Source organism: Pediculus humanus, genomic scaffold (assembly GCF_000006295.1).
Source record: "Pediculus humanus corporis 1103172107496 genomic scaffold, whole genome shotgun sequence".
NCBI lineage: Eukaryota > Metazoa > Arthropoda > Insecta > Psocodea > Pediculidae > Pediculus > Pediculus humanus.
Window position 1 is genome coordinate 30,806 of NW_002987112.1, and position 19,534 is coordinate 50,339.

Consider the following 19,534-nt stretch of genomic DNA (forward strand, 5'->3'; position numbering starts at 1 on the left):
TTATAATTAAAGGTTCTACAAACGTTTTACAAAATTATTAATTTGAAAATTAAAAAAAAAAAAAGAAAGCAGAATTGGAGTGAAAATCAAAATCGAATACTTTGCCAAAATCAAATGAACTCGTTTCACCATCATTAAAAAAAAAATTCGTATCCGGTTGCGGATTTTAAACTCACAAATTTTTCCCTCCATTTTCCCATTCAACAAAATTCAAATTTTCATTTTCGATTGTAAAACTAAACAACTCATCATTTCAATTTACCCAATGGATTCTTTAATCACCGGTTATCATTTACCTTATTTAAATAAAATATTTAAACAAAAAAAAAAAAAAAAAAGAAATGTCGACGGTTTGTTCATATATATTTCATTACATCGAACGTTATATTATGTAAGAAGAAAAACTATTGCGTAAAATATTTAAATTATTATTTGCTTTACATAAAAATAAATAAATAAATAAAACCCGATATGCGATATTATTATTATTATTATTTTTTCTATTTTTTAATGGCACGAGTAAAAAAAAAAAAAAAAAATAATTAATTTCATTTATGACTAATTAATCATCATCTTGACTCAATCGATTCCGAATGATAATAAAAAAATAAAAGAGTGAAAGTCATAGAGAGTGCACGGGAGGAGGAAAGGGAGGAGAAGAGAAGGGAGGAGGAAAGGGAGGAGGAGGAGGAGAGAGAGGAGGGAGGGAGGGAGGAGAATCAGGTGTAAAAATCACAAAGAACTCATCTCGACCGCAGCGAAAAAATTTCATTCGTACCTTAAAAAAAACCAAGAGAGAGAGAGAGAGAGAGAGAGAGATAATACTGACGATGGTTTTTCTTTTTCATTTTTTAGAATGGACTCGATTTATTTTTAATCGGGAGGAAAAAGGGGAATATCGAATCGAGATATGAAAACAATGAGAAATGCGGAATGAAGTACCATCGAAACCGCCGGATTGCGGATGATCAAACCGAAAAATGGCGGCAGATAATTACGATAGGAACGATTTTTCTAATATTACTCGCACATTTGACTCCTTTCAATCGAGCAGAATCAAACCGTGTGAATTTGCCTTGTCTGAGTAATCCCTGCGTGTACGGAATATGCGTCGATGATGCTAACGGAACTTTTCTTTGTTACTGCGTAGACGGTTACACCGGTCATTTATGTCAAACAAATTGGGACGAATGTTGGTCGAATCCATGTTTGAATGGAGGAACATGCAATGATGGTATTGCGCAATACAATTGTACATGCCCTCAAGGGTACCAAGGTAAAATATTAAATTTCCCTTCTTTTATCGCAAAATTACGATAAATTTTTCACGTTTTCGACTCGTGCAAATTGCCTTAGAAAAAAGATTTTTATGATTTTTTTTTTTTAAAGGAGATCATTGCGAACAAAACATTAACGAATGCGATTCCAATCCATGTTATAACAATGGAACTTGTATTGATGGTTCAAATGGTTACACTTGTGCCTGCCCATCCGGATACTTGGGAGATTTTTGCGAAAACGACATATCCGTGTGTAATGACACGCTTGAAGCAAAATGTTTAAATGGAGGTCTTTGCATAGAGGGTCCAGGTTTAACTTTTAATTGTATATGTCCGTTAGGTAAGAATCGTTAACTATTTTACCTTACTTACAATATAAAACTACAACTTTATTATATGATCAGGTTGGTCGGGTCAATTGTGCGAAAATAATTTAGATGAGTGTTTGTCATCACCTTGTCAAAATGGAGCCATTTGCCTGGATTTACATGCTTATTATGTCTGCGTATGTCCATTCGGTAATATATGTCTTTCACTCGAGTAAGGTACACTAATAATTTAGTTCATTTTTAGTCAGTTAGTCATTAGAATTAATATAAATTTTCTAGGATTCACTGGAAGAAATTGCGAAGTAGAACTTGAAATGTGTGGCGATTCAAGCCCATGTCAAAACGGAGCCCTCTGCTTAGTAGAAGATTGGTTAAGGGTTTGTTATTGCGTACCTGACTTTCACGGAGAAAGGTGTCAATTTCAGTACAATGAATGTCTTTTAGGTCCCGGGTAAGTTAAAAAAAAATTTCTATTTTTGATACATTTAAAAGATTTATTAATCAAAATGTTTTTTTTTTTTTTTTTTTACGTATTTTTTATAACGTCGATGCAGATGTCAAAACGGAGGAACGTGCATCGATGGAGTTGATGGGTTTAATTGTACTTGTCCGCCGGGATGGACAGGGAAATTTTGCGAATGTTTAATAGGAAGTGATAAAAAATTAGACTGCAGTTATTTCATCTCTTCTTTTCATACATCTTCGCCTAAAAATTTAGAAAAGGTGCCAATTTGGAAAAACAACGTGCCAAAAGATCCTAAAAAAATTTCTTCCACACCGAAAAGTGTATCATCGACAAAAAAAACAACACCTAAATTTTTATTTCCGTATCCTACGCAATGTTTTCCTATTTGGCCTCAGTTTACGATGCCTCCTTCACGTCCTAAAACCGCGAAAACCACTCAGAAGACATTGAAAACTACCGTTTCGAGTACAACTCCTGGCACCTTAAGAACATCCACGATAATTACAACGTTAACATCGAAAGTTAAAATCACAACTCCGATGCCTTCTTTAACAATTACAAAAACTACATTTGAAACAACGCCCATTCCTACTGAGATTTTAACAACGGAAACTGAAACATTTACAACTCAAACAGAACCCAAAACAACAACAACAACAACAACAAGTATTGCACCTGAGACGATACCAATTACAAAAACAATTTTAACTACAATTACATCACCTACAACCCCAATCACTACAACCGAAACAATGGTTACAACGGAACCACCAATGTCTTTTACACAAGAATTTCAAACATCGGAAATTATCACAACAACAACAACAGAGCCAGAGCCGACAACCACTGAATTAGTTACCACTGAAGAAATCTTTTATCAACCATCGACAAAATTTCAAAACGCCACAACCGAAACAATTACTCTCACTACAGAAAAACCTACAACTACCCCTTTACAAATTTCCTCTGTCTCTACCGAATATAGCAATTTTACTACTCCGACCGTTTCCCAGTTAACGACTTCGAAACCCTGGCATTGTAAATCCATGACATGTTTAAATGGAGGAACTTGTTTGAATACAACATACGGACCTAAAGTATGTACCTTATTTTATTATCAATCGATTCATTAATTTTTTATTTTAAACGAAAACCTTAAATTTTAGTGCGTTTGCAAGTTTATTTGGGAAGGACGTTTTTGCGACAGTAAAATCAACATCAAAGTAGCCGGTTTTTCAAGGAATTCGTATGTCAGCCATCGTTTGACGGATACTCGAAACATTAAAATCGATTTAACTGCAAGAACAATATATCCCTCGGGAATAATATTATATTCTCATCTCGGTCCCAACATATTCATAACTCTCTATTTAGAAGATGGTTTGTTAAAATTTAAGTTTTCCTGTGGCGTGCAAACGATGATACTAAGCGAAATACAATATTTGATAAACAATGGTTTTGATTTTAATGCGACAATCACGTAAGTTGTACCTTATAGTGAGTCTAATTAAAGTTTAAATTACAATGCGAACAACAAAAAACAATTTCGAAAAAAAATTTTTTCCTTTTCAGATTAGATTTTCATTCTTCGAACAAATATCCAGAATTCTGCGGTGCCACGGTAAGATTAAATAACACGCTGGCAATGAGTGGAGAACAAATAACGAGGGGCCCTCACGTGGACTCTACTTCAGCTTGGATTTACGTCGGAGGAATTCCAAATCAATACGTAAATCCGGAAGAAACTCCGGTTTTCGAAGGTTTTATCGGTTGTATACAAACTTTGATTGTAAGCACTCGAAAAAAAAAAATTTCCGTTGCATACATCGTAAAATTACCCAAAGTGTTAAATCTACTGCTACTTTTTTTATTTTTAAGATTAACAACGAAACAAAAGGAATTTTTAAAGATTCTTTCGACAGCTACGGAATATCGGAATGCAAATCCCTGGCTTGCCTTTCTAATCCGTGTAGGGGAGGATCAACTTGTATTGACTTCAACAACACTTGGGCTTGCATGTGTCCGCCTGGGTAAGTTTCATTTGCAAACATTATTATTATTATTATTATTTTTTCGAAGATGAACAATGGTCCTTTGACAGATTTTTAGGTCGATTTTGCGAAATATCAATTTGTAATAATAACCCATGTCAATTCGGAGGAACTTGCGCACCCTTTCCAGGAAGCGGATTTGTGTGCCTTTGCCCAATCGGAAAAAATGGCTTATTTTGCGAAAACAGTAAGATATTTAAAAAAAAATTGAAAATTTAACACATTCGCAATTTATTTTTTTTTTAAGTGAAAGAAATTTTTAAACAGGTATAGACATTGAATATCCACTTTTTGCATCCTCCATTAACGGACTCTCATCATTCGCTGCGTATAAAATACCGACCGAAATTTACCAAGACATGCAATTAACATTTAAATTTATATTTCACGATATAGAACAAATCTCACTTATGCTTTTTATGGGTCAAGATGGTTATCACGGGTCAACGTCAGATCATTTGGCGGTGAGCTTTATTAAGGGTTACATTGTATTGACCTGGAATTTAGGTTCAGGGCCACGTAGGATTTTCACTCCGCATCCCGTTTCCTACACGGGACATTTGTTTCACACCGTTCAAATAGGAAGAGCTGGTCAGAGGGCTTGGCTTATAGTTGACGACCAAAGAAACGTTACCGGAAAATCACCGGGAAAATTAACTCAACTCAATGCTCGGTCAATCCTTTATTTGGGAGGACACGAATCGAGAAATTTTTCCCTGCTTCCGCACGATTTACCTTTGCATACTGGATTCACCGGATGTTTGTTCGACGTGGAAATAAGAACCGGACAAATGCTGATAAAAGTAGACAAATCTCAACCGATTTTCAGCAGGGGAATCAGTCAATGCGGAACGACGATGTGCAATGAGAATTCATGCGAAAATGGCGGCGGATGCATAGATCACGGGGCGACTTTCACGTGAGTCGAGTTCTTATCATTCGAAACTTACTATCAAATATAACACGTTATTTTTTTCTCTCTCTCGAATAGATGTCTATGCAAAGACGGATGGTTCGGACCGACTTGTTCTATGAAATACAATCCGTGTGATACAACTCGCCAAAACTGCAGTGAGGGATCAACATGCGTACCACTTCGAGAGGGATTTTTTTGCGACTGTCCGATAGGAAAAACAGGAAAATATTGCGAAAAAAGTAAGGAGTCAAATCTCTCGTCACGTCACATCATTCACGAATGTTTTGCCTTATTTTTTTTTTTTTTTTGCTTTTAGGCGAGGAACTTTCTGACATAAAATTCAAAGGGATTCGGTCGTACTTAGGACTTTCAGTTGAAGGATTGCATCAGTTTCAGTCTTGCATTAATTTAGAAATTCGACCTTTGAGCAAGCACGGATTGATATTATATTCAGGACGACCAGAAGGACAAAGTTTTTGGTCGCTGTCTCTGCAAGATGGAATGATCGAATTGAGAATTTCAATGGGTGATTATTAATATTAGAGTGATTGATTCGCATCAAAATAAATTATTGATTAAAATCGTTTTTAAAATCGTTTTCCAGGTTTCCGAAGAAGGCGAGGAGATATATTGACGATTAAATGTAAAAAAGTACTCGAATTGGGAAAATGGCATAAAATTAGAGCCGGAAGATACGGTAGAAGAATATTTCTTTGGACGGAGGGAACAGTTAGCACCGGAGTATTATTACCCGGGGAAAACGTGTCACCCAGTTCAAATTTTATCTATATAGGTACGACACGAGAATTATTTGAGCTAATACCACGTTCAAAATCAATAAAATGAAATGAAAAATTATTTCAGGTGGAGCTCCCGATTTGTCAAAATTACCTCTCGGAGTTAGTGGGAAAATTTTAACATATTTCGAAGGTTGCATAAGAAGATTTAATACTCAATGGAAGGAAATACCTTTGACGAATAATAACATTATAGAAGGACGAAACGTAGAAGATTGTGATGGCACATTATGCGGTGCTGACTTTTGCTACAACAGAGGAACTTGTCACATTGATGCGAACGAGGCACCCATTTGCACTTGTTTAAAGGTTTCCGAGACAGAATAATAATCATAATTTTCTTAATATGGGGAAATCAAGCGGAAAAGTTCAAAGTTTAAAATTTATTTTTTCTTTGTTTTTTAGCAATTCGTCGGAAGAAGATGTGAAAACAGATTATCTTGCAAAGAGATGAACTGTCAAAATAAAGGCAGATGCATAGATAATAATAATAATTACGTACCGACCTGTAATTGCCCCAACGGTTGGGGCGGAGATTTTTGCGAATCGAGTAAGTGGAAAAAAAAAAAAAAAAAAAAAAAAAAAAATTACCGAATATAGAATAAATTAAAACAATTAAAATTTTATTTTTGTACTTCAATTAGCTCTTTCCGTACATGCCCCTCAATTCGGTGGCAACAGTTACCTCTTGATAGATCGATCACACATGAATGCAAATTCGAAAAAAAGAGACCTGGGAGAAAAATTCGAAGTGAACAGTATTTATTTAAATTTTACAACGCCGGAGGAAAATGGTCTTTTGCTTTGGACTTCAACTGATGGCAATCAAAAAGAATTTTTAGGAATCGGAATCGAAAATGAAAAAATGAAATTCGTATGGAGTTGGGAAGGATACAACACAACGGTGGTCACACCCAACAAAATCATTGCAGATGGCGTTTGGCACGATTTGACGATAGATTTTGAATTATCCAACGTAACGATATGGATGGATGGCCGCATTGTTTGGGTTTCCAACGAGACTCATGAAACTGATCATCAACTCGCAACGAATGGAATATTTTTTCTGGGAGGATTTCCGGAAACGAACGAAATATCCAACAAAACTCACAATTACTTTACCGCAGGGTTCAAAGGGTGCCTACAGCAAGTTAAATGGGGAACCGATTTACCCGTTTACAATTTTACTAAATTCACGGGTGAAAATATCCGTACCTGCGATCCTTTCGGTATTACTTAACCGCGTATTTATAAATTAAACTTTTTTTTTTAAAGAGACATTTAGCCTTAAAATTACTTTAAAATTTCTTAGTTTTAAAAGTAAAGTCTACTTTAGACCAAACAAAAAAAAAAAAAAATTTGCTCTATTTTTTTGAAAATGATTTTTGCTTACTTAAATATAGTTTAATATAATTAAACTAATATAATATATAATTTTTCAATTTTTTTTTTTTTTTTTTTTGGTTAATGTTGGCAATTCATCATTTTCAAAAATTAACTAGAAAATAATTCTACGGATATTTACACCCCATTGAATAATTTTAAAAAAAAAAATAAAAAAAAAACTTACATTTCGTAGAAACTCAACGAACCCCAAGAGGATCCCGTTTTGATTTTTACAGGAATGGGAACATTCAATTCCATGGCATTTTCCATAGTTTCCTTAATGACGCCGGCAATGGTTTCGACGGCATCTTTTTGAATTTCAAATATGATTTCATCGTGTAAATGCAAAACTAAATTTATTGTGACACCATCCTAAAAAAAAAAAAAATGTTTAAAACTCGTTAGAAATTTCGATTCGAACAAAAAAAAAAAAAAAAAAAAAAAAAAAAAAAACTTTTTGCTCGAAAAAATTAATTTACCGATAAAAAACATTCAAATTTTTCCCTCAAATTAATCATGGAAGTTTTTATGAGATCCGCAGCCGAACCTTGAATGGTTGTATTAATTGCCATCCTTTCAGCTTCCGTTCTTAATCCCGGATTCGAATTATTAATTTCGGGTAAATACCTTCGACGTTTCGAAAGTGTGGTCACGTATCCTTTTTCGCGACAATTTTGAATAATTTTCTCAATGTACTGTTCGAGACCTGACGATAAAAAAAATTACCGATGAAAAAATGCAAATTTTTAAAATTATGTACCTCCGTTTAAGTAAACAAACCTGAATATTTGCTTTTGAAGTTTTCCATTAAAGATGTTGCATCGGATTCTGTAATATCAAGTTTTTGAGCTAATGTTTTACAACCTACACCGTATATAATGGAATAAGTTGTTTCTTTGGCACGCTGTCGAAGATTATCGTCAACCTTAGAATTAATAAATATTTTTAATTAGTTTCACGTTACACACATTCATATACAATAACTCACATATTTGCAAATTATTTTTTTAAACGTACCTCGTAATTCGGTATGCCAAAAACATTGGCTGCTATACTAAGAAAAATATCTGAAGACTCGCAAATATTTTTAATTAATTCTTCATCATTGGATAAGTGAGCAAGTATTCTCAATTCTATTTGACAATAATCCGCAGATAGAAGGAAACAATTTTCGGACGGTACAAAAATATCACGTAAACAAACAGACACATTTTCTTTAACTCCATCGTTTACCTCGAAGGCTTTTGGAATGTTTTGTAAATTTGGTTCATGCATTGATATCCTTCCGGTGAGAGTAAACGTTTGAGAAACTCCATAAATCCGAGTTGATTCCACGGAAGATTGCAAGAGAAATGCGACAAACTATAATAACGTCAAAAATAATTAAAAAAAAAAAAAAAAAAAAAAACTTTTTAACATAAAATATGTAAAATTATTATTACAACCTTCGATAGAATCGATTTTATTTTTCGCCATTGCAAAATAATACTGGGCAAAGGATGTTTTGTTACTTCTGCCAATTGCATCAAAGCTTCTTTGCTCGTGCTAAATAATTTTTTCTTTTTCGTTAAAATGACATTTTCTACTTCTAAATTAAGATCATTGTATAATACCTAAAAGCAAAAACGTTATTGAATTTCAAAAAAAAAATTAACAAAAAAAAACTTATCGTGCAAACTTTATTGCAACTTTACTTTGCTTATAGCAACTGAAGAAGACATTGAAAACTTATAACCAACTATCGAATATGATTTTTCTTCTAATGATTCCATTATACCATCTAATTTTTCTTTGATGCTCAATGCTTTATTCCGGCATATTTGAAATCCTGATAATTCCATTTCCGCCAAACTTATCATAATAGGCATTTCTATTTGAAAATAACACTGTAATTGAATAAACGGTAACAGTTAAAAAAAAAAAAAAAAATACACATTTGGTATAATTGTGATTGATTGAAATAATTTTTTTTTTTTTTCATTACCTAATAAAATTAAATATTTTATAGAAACATGCAAAAACAAAACCATAATAATAACCTGGTCCAATCCTTTGGCTCGCAACAAAGGCAATTGTTTTTGATGTATGTAATATGTCAGGTACGCATCCAAACACGCTCTGGTTTTGCAGGGAACCGAACTTTTGGTGAGGAGACCCGGACTAGAATACCCGAAAACCGATCCGACCTGTGATATTAAATTTTTGTATTCCGGAACGTGTTCCAAAGCTATCGTGGAAAAATTTTTAATTTTCCAATTTTCAGACAAAAGCCAATTTGCAACTTTAGGATCCTAAAGTAATTAATTTTACGAATTAATAAAAAAAAAAAAAAAAGAGAAAAACTTCAATTTATTTTTGAATTTGATTCATAACGAACGAACCGTAAAAGATGTCGAAAGCAAGATCGAACAACATCTTTTAAGCATTTTTATTTGTTCTTTGACATCGTAACAGCAAAATATTTTCTCCTTTTGACATAAACTTTTTAAAAAATCAACTTTTTCCGTTAACGGCACAACTGTAAAAATAGCATATTATTATAAATAAAAAAAAAAAAAACTTAAAAAACACGTTACTCGAAAAATCTAAACATACTTCTATTATCCAATGTCATGTAAGCAACAGAATCTCCTTCCCAGTAAAATGCCAAACCGTCTAAAATCACATCCTTGTAGTGGCATTCGGGAAAATTCGTATTAGAAATATTACCACTTTGTCTTTTTTTTATTATTCTCGATCCGATTAATGTTTTTTTTTCTTCAATTTTTTTCCTACATCCTAAAGCTAAGCCTATAATATTTTTTTGTTCATTGAGTTTCTCGCGGAAAGACTAAAAAATATTTTTTGGTGCTTTCATGACGGCAAAAAAAAATAATTATTTTCATAACTAAAAAATCTTTTTTTTATTAATAACTTACTCTGTACTCTTCTTCATTTTCACAAATATCAATTACATTGATTTTGTCGCATTTATTTATTGATTTAATACTACCAGATAATGACGCTTTGACTCTATTTATTTGACTTTTTATGGATTCGCATTTAATTTTCTTCATTGTCATCCTCTCATTGAATCCGGCTTTTGTTTTTTGTGAAATCCATTTAGTTTCTATTTACAAAAAAAAAAAAAAAAGTTTAATTGAATAAAACAATTAATATGGTCAATAATAATAATAATAATAATAAAATTGAACTTACTTTGACTAGATTTAAATTCGACGTTGCCATTAAAAGAAGTATTGAGTAATTTTTTTATATTGGATAAATTTGACAAAGAACCTTTATCTAGTTTGGGAGTAGGCATGATTTCATCGTCGCTATCATTATTTATTTTTCTAGGCCATTTTTTTCCGGAAGTACCGTAGGTTTCTCGTAAACTGCATTTCATGCGTTTGCTCGTATGTTTGGTTTCAACTAACGATTCGTCAGAATCTAATATTAAATCCGGCGAATCGATTTCTTCGGCTTTTCTTTTCAGCGGTTCCCTTAAAGTTTCAGGCGTATTAATTTTTACTTCTAATAAATCCAATGAAGAAGAAGAAGGAAAATTTTGATTTTCCTCAATTTTCTTCATTGTATTATCTTGGCCAAGTTTTGAAGAGCCAGCAGGGTTTTGAATAAATTTTAAATTTTGTTTTGGAGGCGATAAATCGGACACAAAGCCCAAATCGTCTGAGTTGAAGGAAGTACTCGGATTAACTTTAGACTGTACTTCGTGAACTGGTGGCTCTTCAAAATCTAAAATTTTTCCCAATTGCGTGTCGAAAGTTAAACTTTGACTAAATAAATCCGGGCTGCTCGTTTCGTTTATACGATTTTTATTCATTTCAGATTCCAAACGCTCCTTAACGGAAATTGAATGAAGCGGCGTCGACATTTTTTTATTAAAACTATTATCTTTATCAAACATATCTTCACTCAATTTACTAATACTTAAAACTTTTGAATCGTTATACATTTTACTGCTATCATTCATAATTTCTGCTCCAATAAAATTATTTTCAAGATCACCCGACTCTGAGTTATTATCGACGTTTTGATTTTCTTGTCCTTCTGCTATATAATCGGGTATCATGTCGAAAATGTATGAAGATGTAAAATTTATTTCTTTAAAACTACTTATAGAACTTAATTCTACGTTATCATTTTTTATAATACTTTTATGCTTATGATTTGAATCAAAAGATTTTTCAGATAATGATAATTTATTAGGATTATGACTAGAATTAATACTTAAATTATTTTCAATGTCCTTTTCTTGATTAATATTTTTCTTACATTCGCTAATTTGATGTATTTCAGCATTATTGCTGTCAACATTTATATCACAGATAATTTTATGCTCTACGAATTTTTTATTTTCGAGTAAAATTTCGTTTTGATTATCATTATTTATTCCTTTGGCACTTTGATTTACTTCCCGAAATTCTCTAGTACTCTTTTCTTTTTCTACGGATTTTTCTTTTGAAATCTTATCCATTAATTGAATAACTGAATGATTTTCTACTTTGACAAATGATTCATTCTTTGAAAAACTATTATTCGCTTTACCCCATTTGGGATTTTCTAATCCTAATTCCAATTCTAAAATATTTCTAGCTTCACTAATTAAGAGTTCTGCTGCTTCTCGAATTGATAAATCTGCTTTACCAGTGATCCAAATAGTCTCTAATTTATTTCTTTCATCTTTATCGAATTTTGTTTCTCCGGCAATCATTTTTTTACTCTGAAAAGGAGCTACTGAAAATAGCGCGTTTTCTAATTCCACGACATTCGCATTGGCAAGACTGATTAAATTTGTAAAACCGGCGTTGTAAATAACTCTGGCTCGTACTGCATTCAATAACGGTAAACGCATTAATTCACACAATTCGCGTTGAATACCAAATTGCAATCTTTCTTGAAATTGTGAAAAAATCAATTCTACGCTATTCCAACCCAGGCACTTGGTGAATTCCGTAACCATACCTTTTAAATAAAATATAATTGAAAACAAATCTAACAAAAAAAATCTTAAAAAATAAAAAAAAAAAAAATTACCAGCATATGTTGCAGCAGATTGTTGAAGTGATTGTAGCATTCCTTTATTGCATTCAAATTTTTTAGCTACTTCTGATAAAGGGATTTCATTAACCAGATCTTGCAAAGCCAACGAAGTATAAAACCTTCGGTGAATCGATAATTTATTTCTATTTTCAACGTTATTTGTATTTATCATTCCTTTAGCAACTCGTACAAGAAAAGCTTCCTCGATTCCAACCATTTCTCCAACCCTTTTCATACTAGAAGGAATACTCTCTAAAATTGACAATGCGTTAAGCCAATCTATTTTGCTCCATTGTTCAGAGACACTATAAGGAGTTACCTGATAGATAAATTAAAACACATTAAATTTTTTTTTATTACTAAATTTATAAATGCATTATATGAGTACACTTACTTGATATATAATGTGAAGATCAGTGTCCAGTACAAAACAACGTCTCGCTCTTTGAAGTTCCCTAAATAAAGCTAACCCCTCGTCAGGAGGCAAAGAAGAAGCTAAACAGGCTTTTCCCAACGGCGTAGGAGTGAAAATGGTCCCGTTTTCTTGCAGTCTTATAAATTCATTTTCTTCCAAAAAGTCAATACAAGACTTGATTGGATCCTTTAAAGTTTCATTTATGAAAATTTTATTATTTAACTTATGAAACAACATCACTCGATTTCTTACCTGAATATCATGTTTAGAGCTAAAAGCAAGAAAAGTGCAACTAGCATATTTGTCAACTTCTTCAGGAGTTGCTGCAATTCCACTTGCGATAATTTCAAGAAGAGCACGTTTTAAACTAGCTGATAATCTTCCGTGGCCTAAACAGCTTTCAATTGGCTTTAATGTGGAGCACATTAAAGTTTGACATAAAGTTTTTTCATTTGGTTTTGCAATTAAAATACTTTCTCCCTCACTATCAACTCCCATTCTACCTGCTCTACCTGAAATTACCAAGAGTAATTAATAATGTAATTTAGTATTAAATACATTTATTATTAAAAAAACTTTAAATGCTTAGTAATTTTACCTATCATTTGTCTGTAAGTTAAAATATCCATTATTCCACCAAAAGACATTGGTGATCTAATAATTACTCTTCTCGCAGGTAAATTAACACCTGAAGATAATGTAGAGGTAGCACATAGTACTCTTAGGGAACCTTTTCGGAATGAACCTTCAATAATATCTCTTTCATCAAGAGTTAACCCTGCATGATGAAAAGCAACTCCGTAAGAAACAGTTTTATGTAAGTCAGTATCAAGCCCAACTGGACACATTTTTAAGTGTTCAATAACTTCATTTATTTTTTTTAAATTTAGCTGTTTTCTTAAAATCCATCCAGGAGTTCCCTCGATTTCTGCAGATTTATGGCATCCATTTTTTTTAAAAAACATTGCAATTTTATCTGCCAAATTTTCACACCATACTTTTGTTGGACAAAATATGAGAACAGAATGACCATTTGCAATGGTTTCCAAACATAATTGACCAACATTTTCTGCATCATCTGATAATTCAGCTTCTAAAATTTTTAGTTCTGATACTTTATTTAAATGCTTATCAAAAAAAAAACTACCACATTTAAGAGTCTCTTTAAGAGGAACTGGACGAAAATCTGTGTAATATAAATCAGCTAAAAGCCAATCAGCCAAAGATTTTAAATTAGGTAATGTAGCTGACATACCAACAATCTGTAAAAATATTTTATCATATTTAAAAATAAAAGCAGTCAAAATATAACCTGTAAAAATAGGAGAAAAAACTAATTTGAGAAATTAAAAAAATTTACCTGAATTTTAAAATCTGATTTTTCAGATATATATTTTAACTTTGTAAGAAGTAATTCCAATAAATATCCTCTGTATGGATCACCTAATAAATGCAATTCATCAACAATTACTAATCCCAAATTCTGGAGACTTTGTTCTTCGAGTAACCTGTTAATTATAGCATTTGCTTTTTCTATTGTACAAACTGCTAAATGAACTTGTTTGAAAGAAATAGATGGTGAATGACCACCCATGTACCCCTCAACATGAATTCCACTTGAGCCAAACATACTCTAAAAAAATAGAATGTTACAATTCAATACAAAATTAACTTAGTTAAATTAATAAATAAAATATTATTTACTTGAAAATAAAACATTTTTTCTCGAACAACTGACACAAATGGCAAAATCATTAAAGCTTTCTTTTGAACTTCAAATATCGACTTTGAAATTAATATTTCAGCCACCAATGTTTTTCCAGCTGAAGTTGGAGCAGAATACACCAAATTACCACCTTCGAGTACCCTTCCCAAAGATAAACATTCAAGCTGTAAAATTATTAGAAACAAGAATAAAAATGATTAAATTTAGCAACATTCAAAAATTAAAAATTTTAAATTATAGCAGACCTGCCAAGGAAACATATTGATGATTCCTTTGCTTTTATAAAAATCCAATACTTTTAAGGGGAGACCCCAGGAAGAAAGTTTAAGTTTTTCTTGTGAACTGAGGGATACATAATCCTGACTAGTTAAAACTCTTTTTTCTATATCAATTACATTATCTAAATTCATTTCTTGGGTTTTCGCCTGCGAATTACTATTTAATTTAAATGATACCATTGTGACTTACTAAATCGTATTTTATAATAATAAAAAATATATGTTTGTTAAAAATGTAAAAAAATATATTATTATGATTAAAATTTCTTTTATCATTATTTAAAAAAATATATAAAAACTCCATTAAATATAAATTTTAAAAAGGCAGACATTCCAAATTGCCGCCACTAAAAACTACAAGTTTTCTCTTAAATAAAAGCACTCCGTTCTTTTAAGCTTAAGACTGTTTAAGTCAACTAAGACTGCAAATAAATTAAAAATTTCGATTTCGATATATCGAAAATTCTGGGCCCGATGAACATAAATAAAAAAATTAGGTGCTTTTAACCTAGGTTAAATAAAATTTTATTGATTTAGAAATTTAAATATTTCAGGATCATGATTCGCTTTTGTAATTATCAAGCCGTGCAATTAATTAAACGCCAAAAAGTTAAAAAGCATAAATTATACGTATGTTTTTTTTTCAATGTCAGTAATTCAAAATATTTTAAAGGATGTAACTAATCCTGTACAATATTCATTTCAATACTTTACAGAGACTTTTAGAAACCGTTGGTAATGAAGCTCATTTAAAATATGCACAGCATAAAGATATTGAGCATATACGAAACATAGGTATATCCGCTCACATAGATTCTGGTAAAACTACCCTTACTGAAAGAATATTATATTATACCGGTAGAATTGAAAAAATGCACGAGGTTATTTTTTCACATCTATTAAATTTAAATGATTAAGATTGAAATTAATTATTTAAAGCTTTCAAGATAAATTATGATGTACATACATTAGGTGTCTATAAAAAAATTTTAATTATAGGTTAGGGGTAAAGATAATGTAGGAGCAGTAATGGATTCTATGGAATTAGAGAGGCAAAGAGGTATTACGATACAGTCAGCTGCAACTTACACACTTTGGAAAAATCATAACATTAATATAATTGATACTCCTGGTGAATACTTTTTTTGGATTTAATAATGTAATTGTCATAAATTAAAAAAAAATAAAACTAATTCATATATATTTAATTTATTTAAGGTCATGTTGATTTTACTGTTGAAGTCGAAAGAGCTTTAAGAGTTTTAGATGGTGCTATACTTGTATTATGTGCAGTTGGTGGGGTTCAGTGTCAAACATTAACTGTAAATAAACAAATGGCTAGATATAATGTTCCTTGTTTGGCATTCATTAACAAATTAGATCGTCAAGGATCAAATTATATAAAAGTATTAGAAAATATTAGAAGTAAACTCAAGCATAATGCAGCTTTAGTACAAATACCGTTTACACATCAAAATGATATAGGAATCATTGATTTAATCGATAGGAAAGCAATGTTATTTAAAGGAGCTTGTGGGTTAGTTAATCTTATAATATATAATTTAAATCAAGAATAAATTAATTTATTTTGATTTGTTTTAAGGGAAAATGTTGAAGAAATTGAAATCCCTAAAGAAATGTTAGCCGAAGCGGAGGATAGAAGGTCGGAATTAGTAGAATGTGTTTCAAATGGTGATGAAATTTTGGGTGATGCTTACCTTCAGGAAAAACCAATTTCAGAAAATGACATCAAACAAGCTATAAGAAGAGCATGCATAAGTAGAATGTTTACTCCAGTTTATGTAGGAACAGCTTTAAAAAATAAAGGAGTCCAACCACTTTTGGATGGAGTCATTCAATATTTGCCAAATCCTGGAGAAGTTGAAAATAAAGCATTTAAAGATGAAGCAGAGTTAGAGAAATTTTTACCTGTTCAAAAATATTTTTAAATTATTTTTAAAATTCCCTTAATATTAAAAAATTTATATTTATTTTCCTAGGGGAAAAGAAAAGGAAAAAATTATATTAAATCCGGAAAGGAGTGATAAACATTCATTTATTGGATTAGCTTTTAAATTAGAATTAAGTAAATATGGTCAGTTAACTTATATAAGATGTTACCAAGGAATGTTTAAAAAGGGTGATTCTTTAACCAATGTTAGAACTGGAAAAAAGGTGAATAATACAAATACTTCAAATTTTTCAAACTAATATTTCCATGTATTATTACCCGATTTTTTTTTTCATATTCGCGATTTAGACGCGGATAGGACGATTAGTTCGTATGCATTCTAATCAAATGGAAGAAGTAACGGAAGCCTATGCGGGTGATATAGTCGCCATTTTCGGAGTGGATTGTTCCAGCGGTGATTCGTTTGTTAAAGACTCTAAATTAAATATTTCTATGGAATCTATTTTCGTACCCGATCCGGTTATATCAATGTCGATCAAACCTGCTTCTTTAACAAACAGAGAAGTATTTAGTAAAGCAATTGCTCGATTCGTGAAAGAAGATCCTACTTTTAAAATGTTTTACGATCCTGACAGTAAAGAAACTTTAGTTTCCGGAATGGGAGAATTGCATTTAGATATTTATTGTCAAGTAAATTCCTTTTATACAAAGTAAAAATTACTTATCTAATTAAAAATTATAATTGGATTCATTAAAATTCGCAGAGAATGGAACGAGAGTATAACTGTAAAGTAATTTTGGGTAAACCCAGAGTTGCTTTTCGTCAAACTTTAACGTCTCCTTATAATTTTGACTACTTCCACAAAAAACAATCTGGAGGACAGGGTCAATACGGTAGAGTGATCGGAGTTTTGGAGCCGACGGAGGAAAACACGGCGTTAGAATTCGTCGACGAAATTGTGGGGTCGAATTTACCCCGGAATTATATTCCGGCTATAAAAAAAGCATATTTGGAAATGTGCGAAAAAGGTTTCCATTTGGTTTTTTCGTCTTTCAATTTCGAATTTTGTAAAAAAAAATAATAATAATAATAATAATTTCTTACCTTTTTTAAGGTTCGCCAAAGGGATACAAATTATCCGGTCTTCGTTTTAGACTTCAAGACGGTGCACATCATATCGTCGATTCTTCGGATTGGTCATTTCATTTAGCGACGGAAGGAGCCATGAGAAACGGTGCCTAAAATGTTTTTTACTTTTAAAAAAAAACTAAATTTTTTTTTTAATCCTCATTTGTTCTTGTTTGTTTTTCCAGCATTCGACGAAGGGATTTGGCATTTGCTCGAACCCATCATGTTGGTTGAAGTTTCGGTACCGAGTGAATTCCACGAAATCGTTACGATAGATTTGATAAAAAGATGCGGCATCGTTTTATGTTCGGAATTTTCGGAGGATTATTTCGTCACGCAAGCTGAGGTTATTATTATTATTATTGTTATTAATTGTCTTTACTGTTAATCCTGTCGAAGGTTATCAGAAAAAAAAAAAATTAAAATTTTCAGGTTCCCCTATACGAAATGTTTGGGTATTCATCACATCTCAGATCAATAACTCAGGGAAAAGGGGAATTTAGTATGGAATATTGCAAATACAATAAATGTCGTACCGAAGTAGAAGAACAACTTTTAAACGAAGACAGCAGTTCGGACAAAGCTTCGCAGAAAAGTCGAAAGAAAAATTAATGGCGAATGACCTAAATTAGAAAAAAAATTAAAATCGAATCGAATGGAAGTTTACAATTGTAAATAACAAACATAAAATACAATGAAATTTTTTTCATAACGAATACTCGACTACTCGAGATCTGTGACGTCACTCATTAATCATAATCATTATTATTGTGATACCGTCGGGGGGGGGGGGGGGGTGAAATCGAATTCAAAATAAATAATAAAAATAAATAAATAAATAATTAAAAATTTTTTATACGAGAGCTGGAAAAAAAATAAAAAATAAAATTAAAGTTTTACAAATACCTGTTATCAAATCAATCAAACCGTTTCTTTTTACGTTTCCACCCATTTATCCTTTTCCAACGCCCAATTTCCATCGCACGTGCACACCCACGCACACCCACACAAATCAAAGGCGACTAAACTAAAAAAAAAAAAAAAAAACCAAATTATATTAAATAATCAATTATATTAACACTATATCAAGCACACAGCTTTCAATTTAATTTCACAAAAGGCTGGTTTTTCCAATATTATTTTTTACATCGATACAAAAAAAAAAAAAAATTAATTAAAATTAGCACCGTCGCTAGAAGAGAATAATAATAATAATAATAATAATAATAATAATAATAATAAAATCAAATCATTGTTACCATTATTATTATCATTATCAATATAATTATAAAATTTAATTTATTAATTAATTAATTGTTCAGTAAGAAAATATATTAATTACCTCACGTAAAAAATATTATTATCATCATTTATTTATTTATTTAATTATTGTTTGAAATAATTTCCGTTTATTATTTATAATAAAAAAAAAATTTTTTTATTCAAAACGAAAATAATAATAATAATAATTATTTTAATAAAAAAAAAAAATTTTACAAGAATTTATTTATTTATTTATTTTTGCATAAATCGATTCAATGCCAAGCAATATTATTATTAAAAACATCGATATAATATATATATACGCTTTTATTTATTTATTTATATAAATATATTTTAATATTATTATTATTATTATTATAAATAAATTCGATGGCATTGCCTTTGAAAAAAAAAAATTATTTTAAATATATATATATATAAATATTTTTTTAACAATTAAATCGAAAACAATTTTATTTATTTATTTATTTTTGTTTAAACAATACCCAAAAATTTTATTTAAAAAAAAAAAAACAAATA

The 19,534-nt window shown here is 31.0% G+C and overlaps 3 protein-coding genes across 3 annotated transcripts; 2 read left to right on the forward strand and 1 right to left on the reverse strand.

The window, feature by feature from the left end:
• Window positions 1–933: 933 nt before the first annotated feature.
• On the forward strand, window positions 934–7,079 carry Phum_PHUM150870 (uncharacterized protein; the record flags this gene model as incomplete). Its single annotated transcript, XM_002424728.1, has 16 exons — window positions 934–1,276; window positions 1,390–1,620; window positions 1,685–1,798; window positions 1,889–2,060; window positions 2,164–3,172; window positions 3,242–3,555; window positions 3,648–3,864; window positions 3,954–4,105; window positions 4,177–4,313; window positions 4,394–5,045; window positions 5,118–5,281; window positions 5,359–5,568; window positions 5,647–5,835; window positions 5,907–6,148; window positions 6,245–6,389; window positions 6,484–7,079. The coding sequence occupies 16 exons, from the start codon at window positions 934–936 to the stop codon at window positions 7,077–7,079; spliced, it is 4,887 nt and encodes a 1,628-aa protein (XP_002424773.1).
• A 3,255-nt stretch (window positions 7,080–10,334) lies between these two features.
• Window positions 10,335–14,870, reverse strand: Phum_PHUM150880 (DNA polymerase theta, putative; the record flags this gene model as incomplete). The annotated part of the gene is made up of 7 exons (XM_002424729.1): window positions 10,335–12,193; window positions 12,266–12,590; window positions 12,666–13,198; window positions 13,285–13,948; window positions 14,047–14,319; window positions 14,391–14,576; window positions 14,658–14,870. 7 exons carry the CDS (start codon window positions 14,868–14,870, stop codon window positions 10,335–10,337), a joined length of 4,053 nt encoding a protein of 1,350 aa, XP_002424774.1.
• A 466-nt stretch (window positions 14,871–15,336) lies between these two features.
• Window positions 15,337–18,343, forward strand: Phum_PHUM150890 (translation elongation factor G, putative; the record flags this gene model as incomplete). The annotated part of the gene is made up of 11 exons (XM_002424730.1): window positions 15,337–15,378; window positions 15,407–15,571; window positions 15,690–15,822; window positions 15,909–16,227; window positions 16,294–16,602; window positions 16,691–16,865; window positions 16,951–17,292; window positions 17,367–17,631; window positions 17,718–17,837; window positions 17,917–18,077; window positions 18,164–18,343. The coding sequence occupies 11 exons, from the start codon at window positions 15,337–15,339 to the stop codon at window positions 18,341–18,343; spliced, it is 2,211 nt and encodes a 736-aa protein (XP_002424775.1).
• Window positions 18,344–19,534: the final 1,191 nt, after the last annotated feature.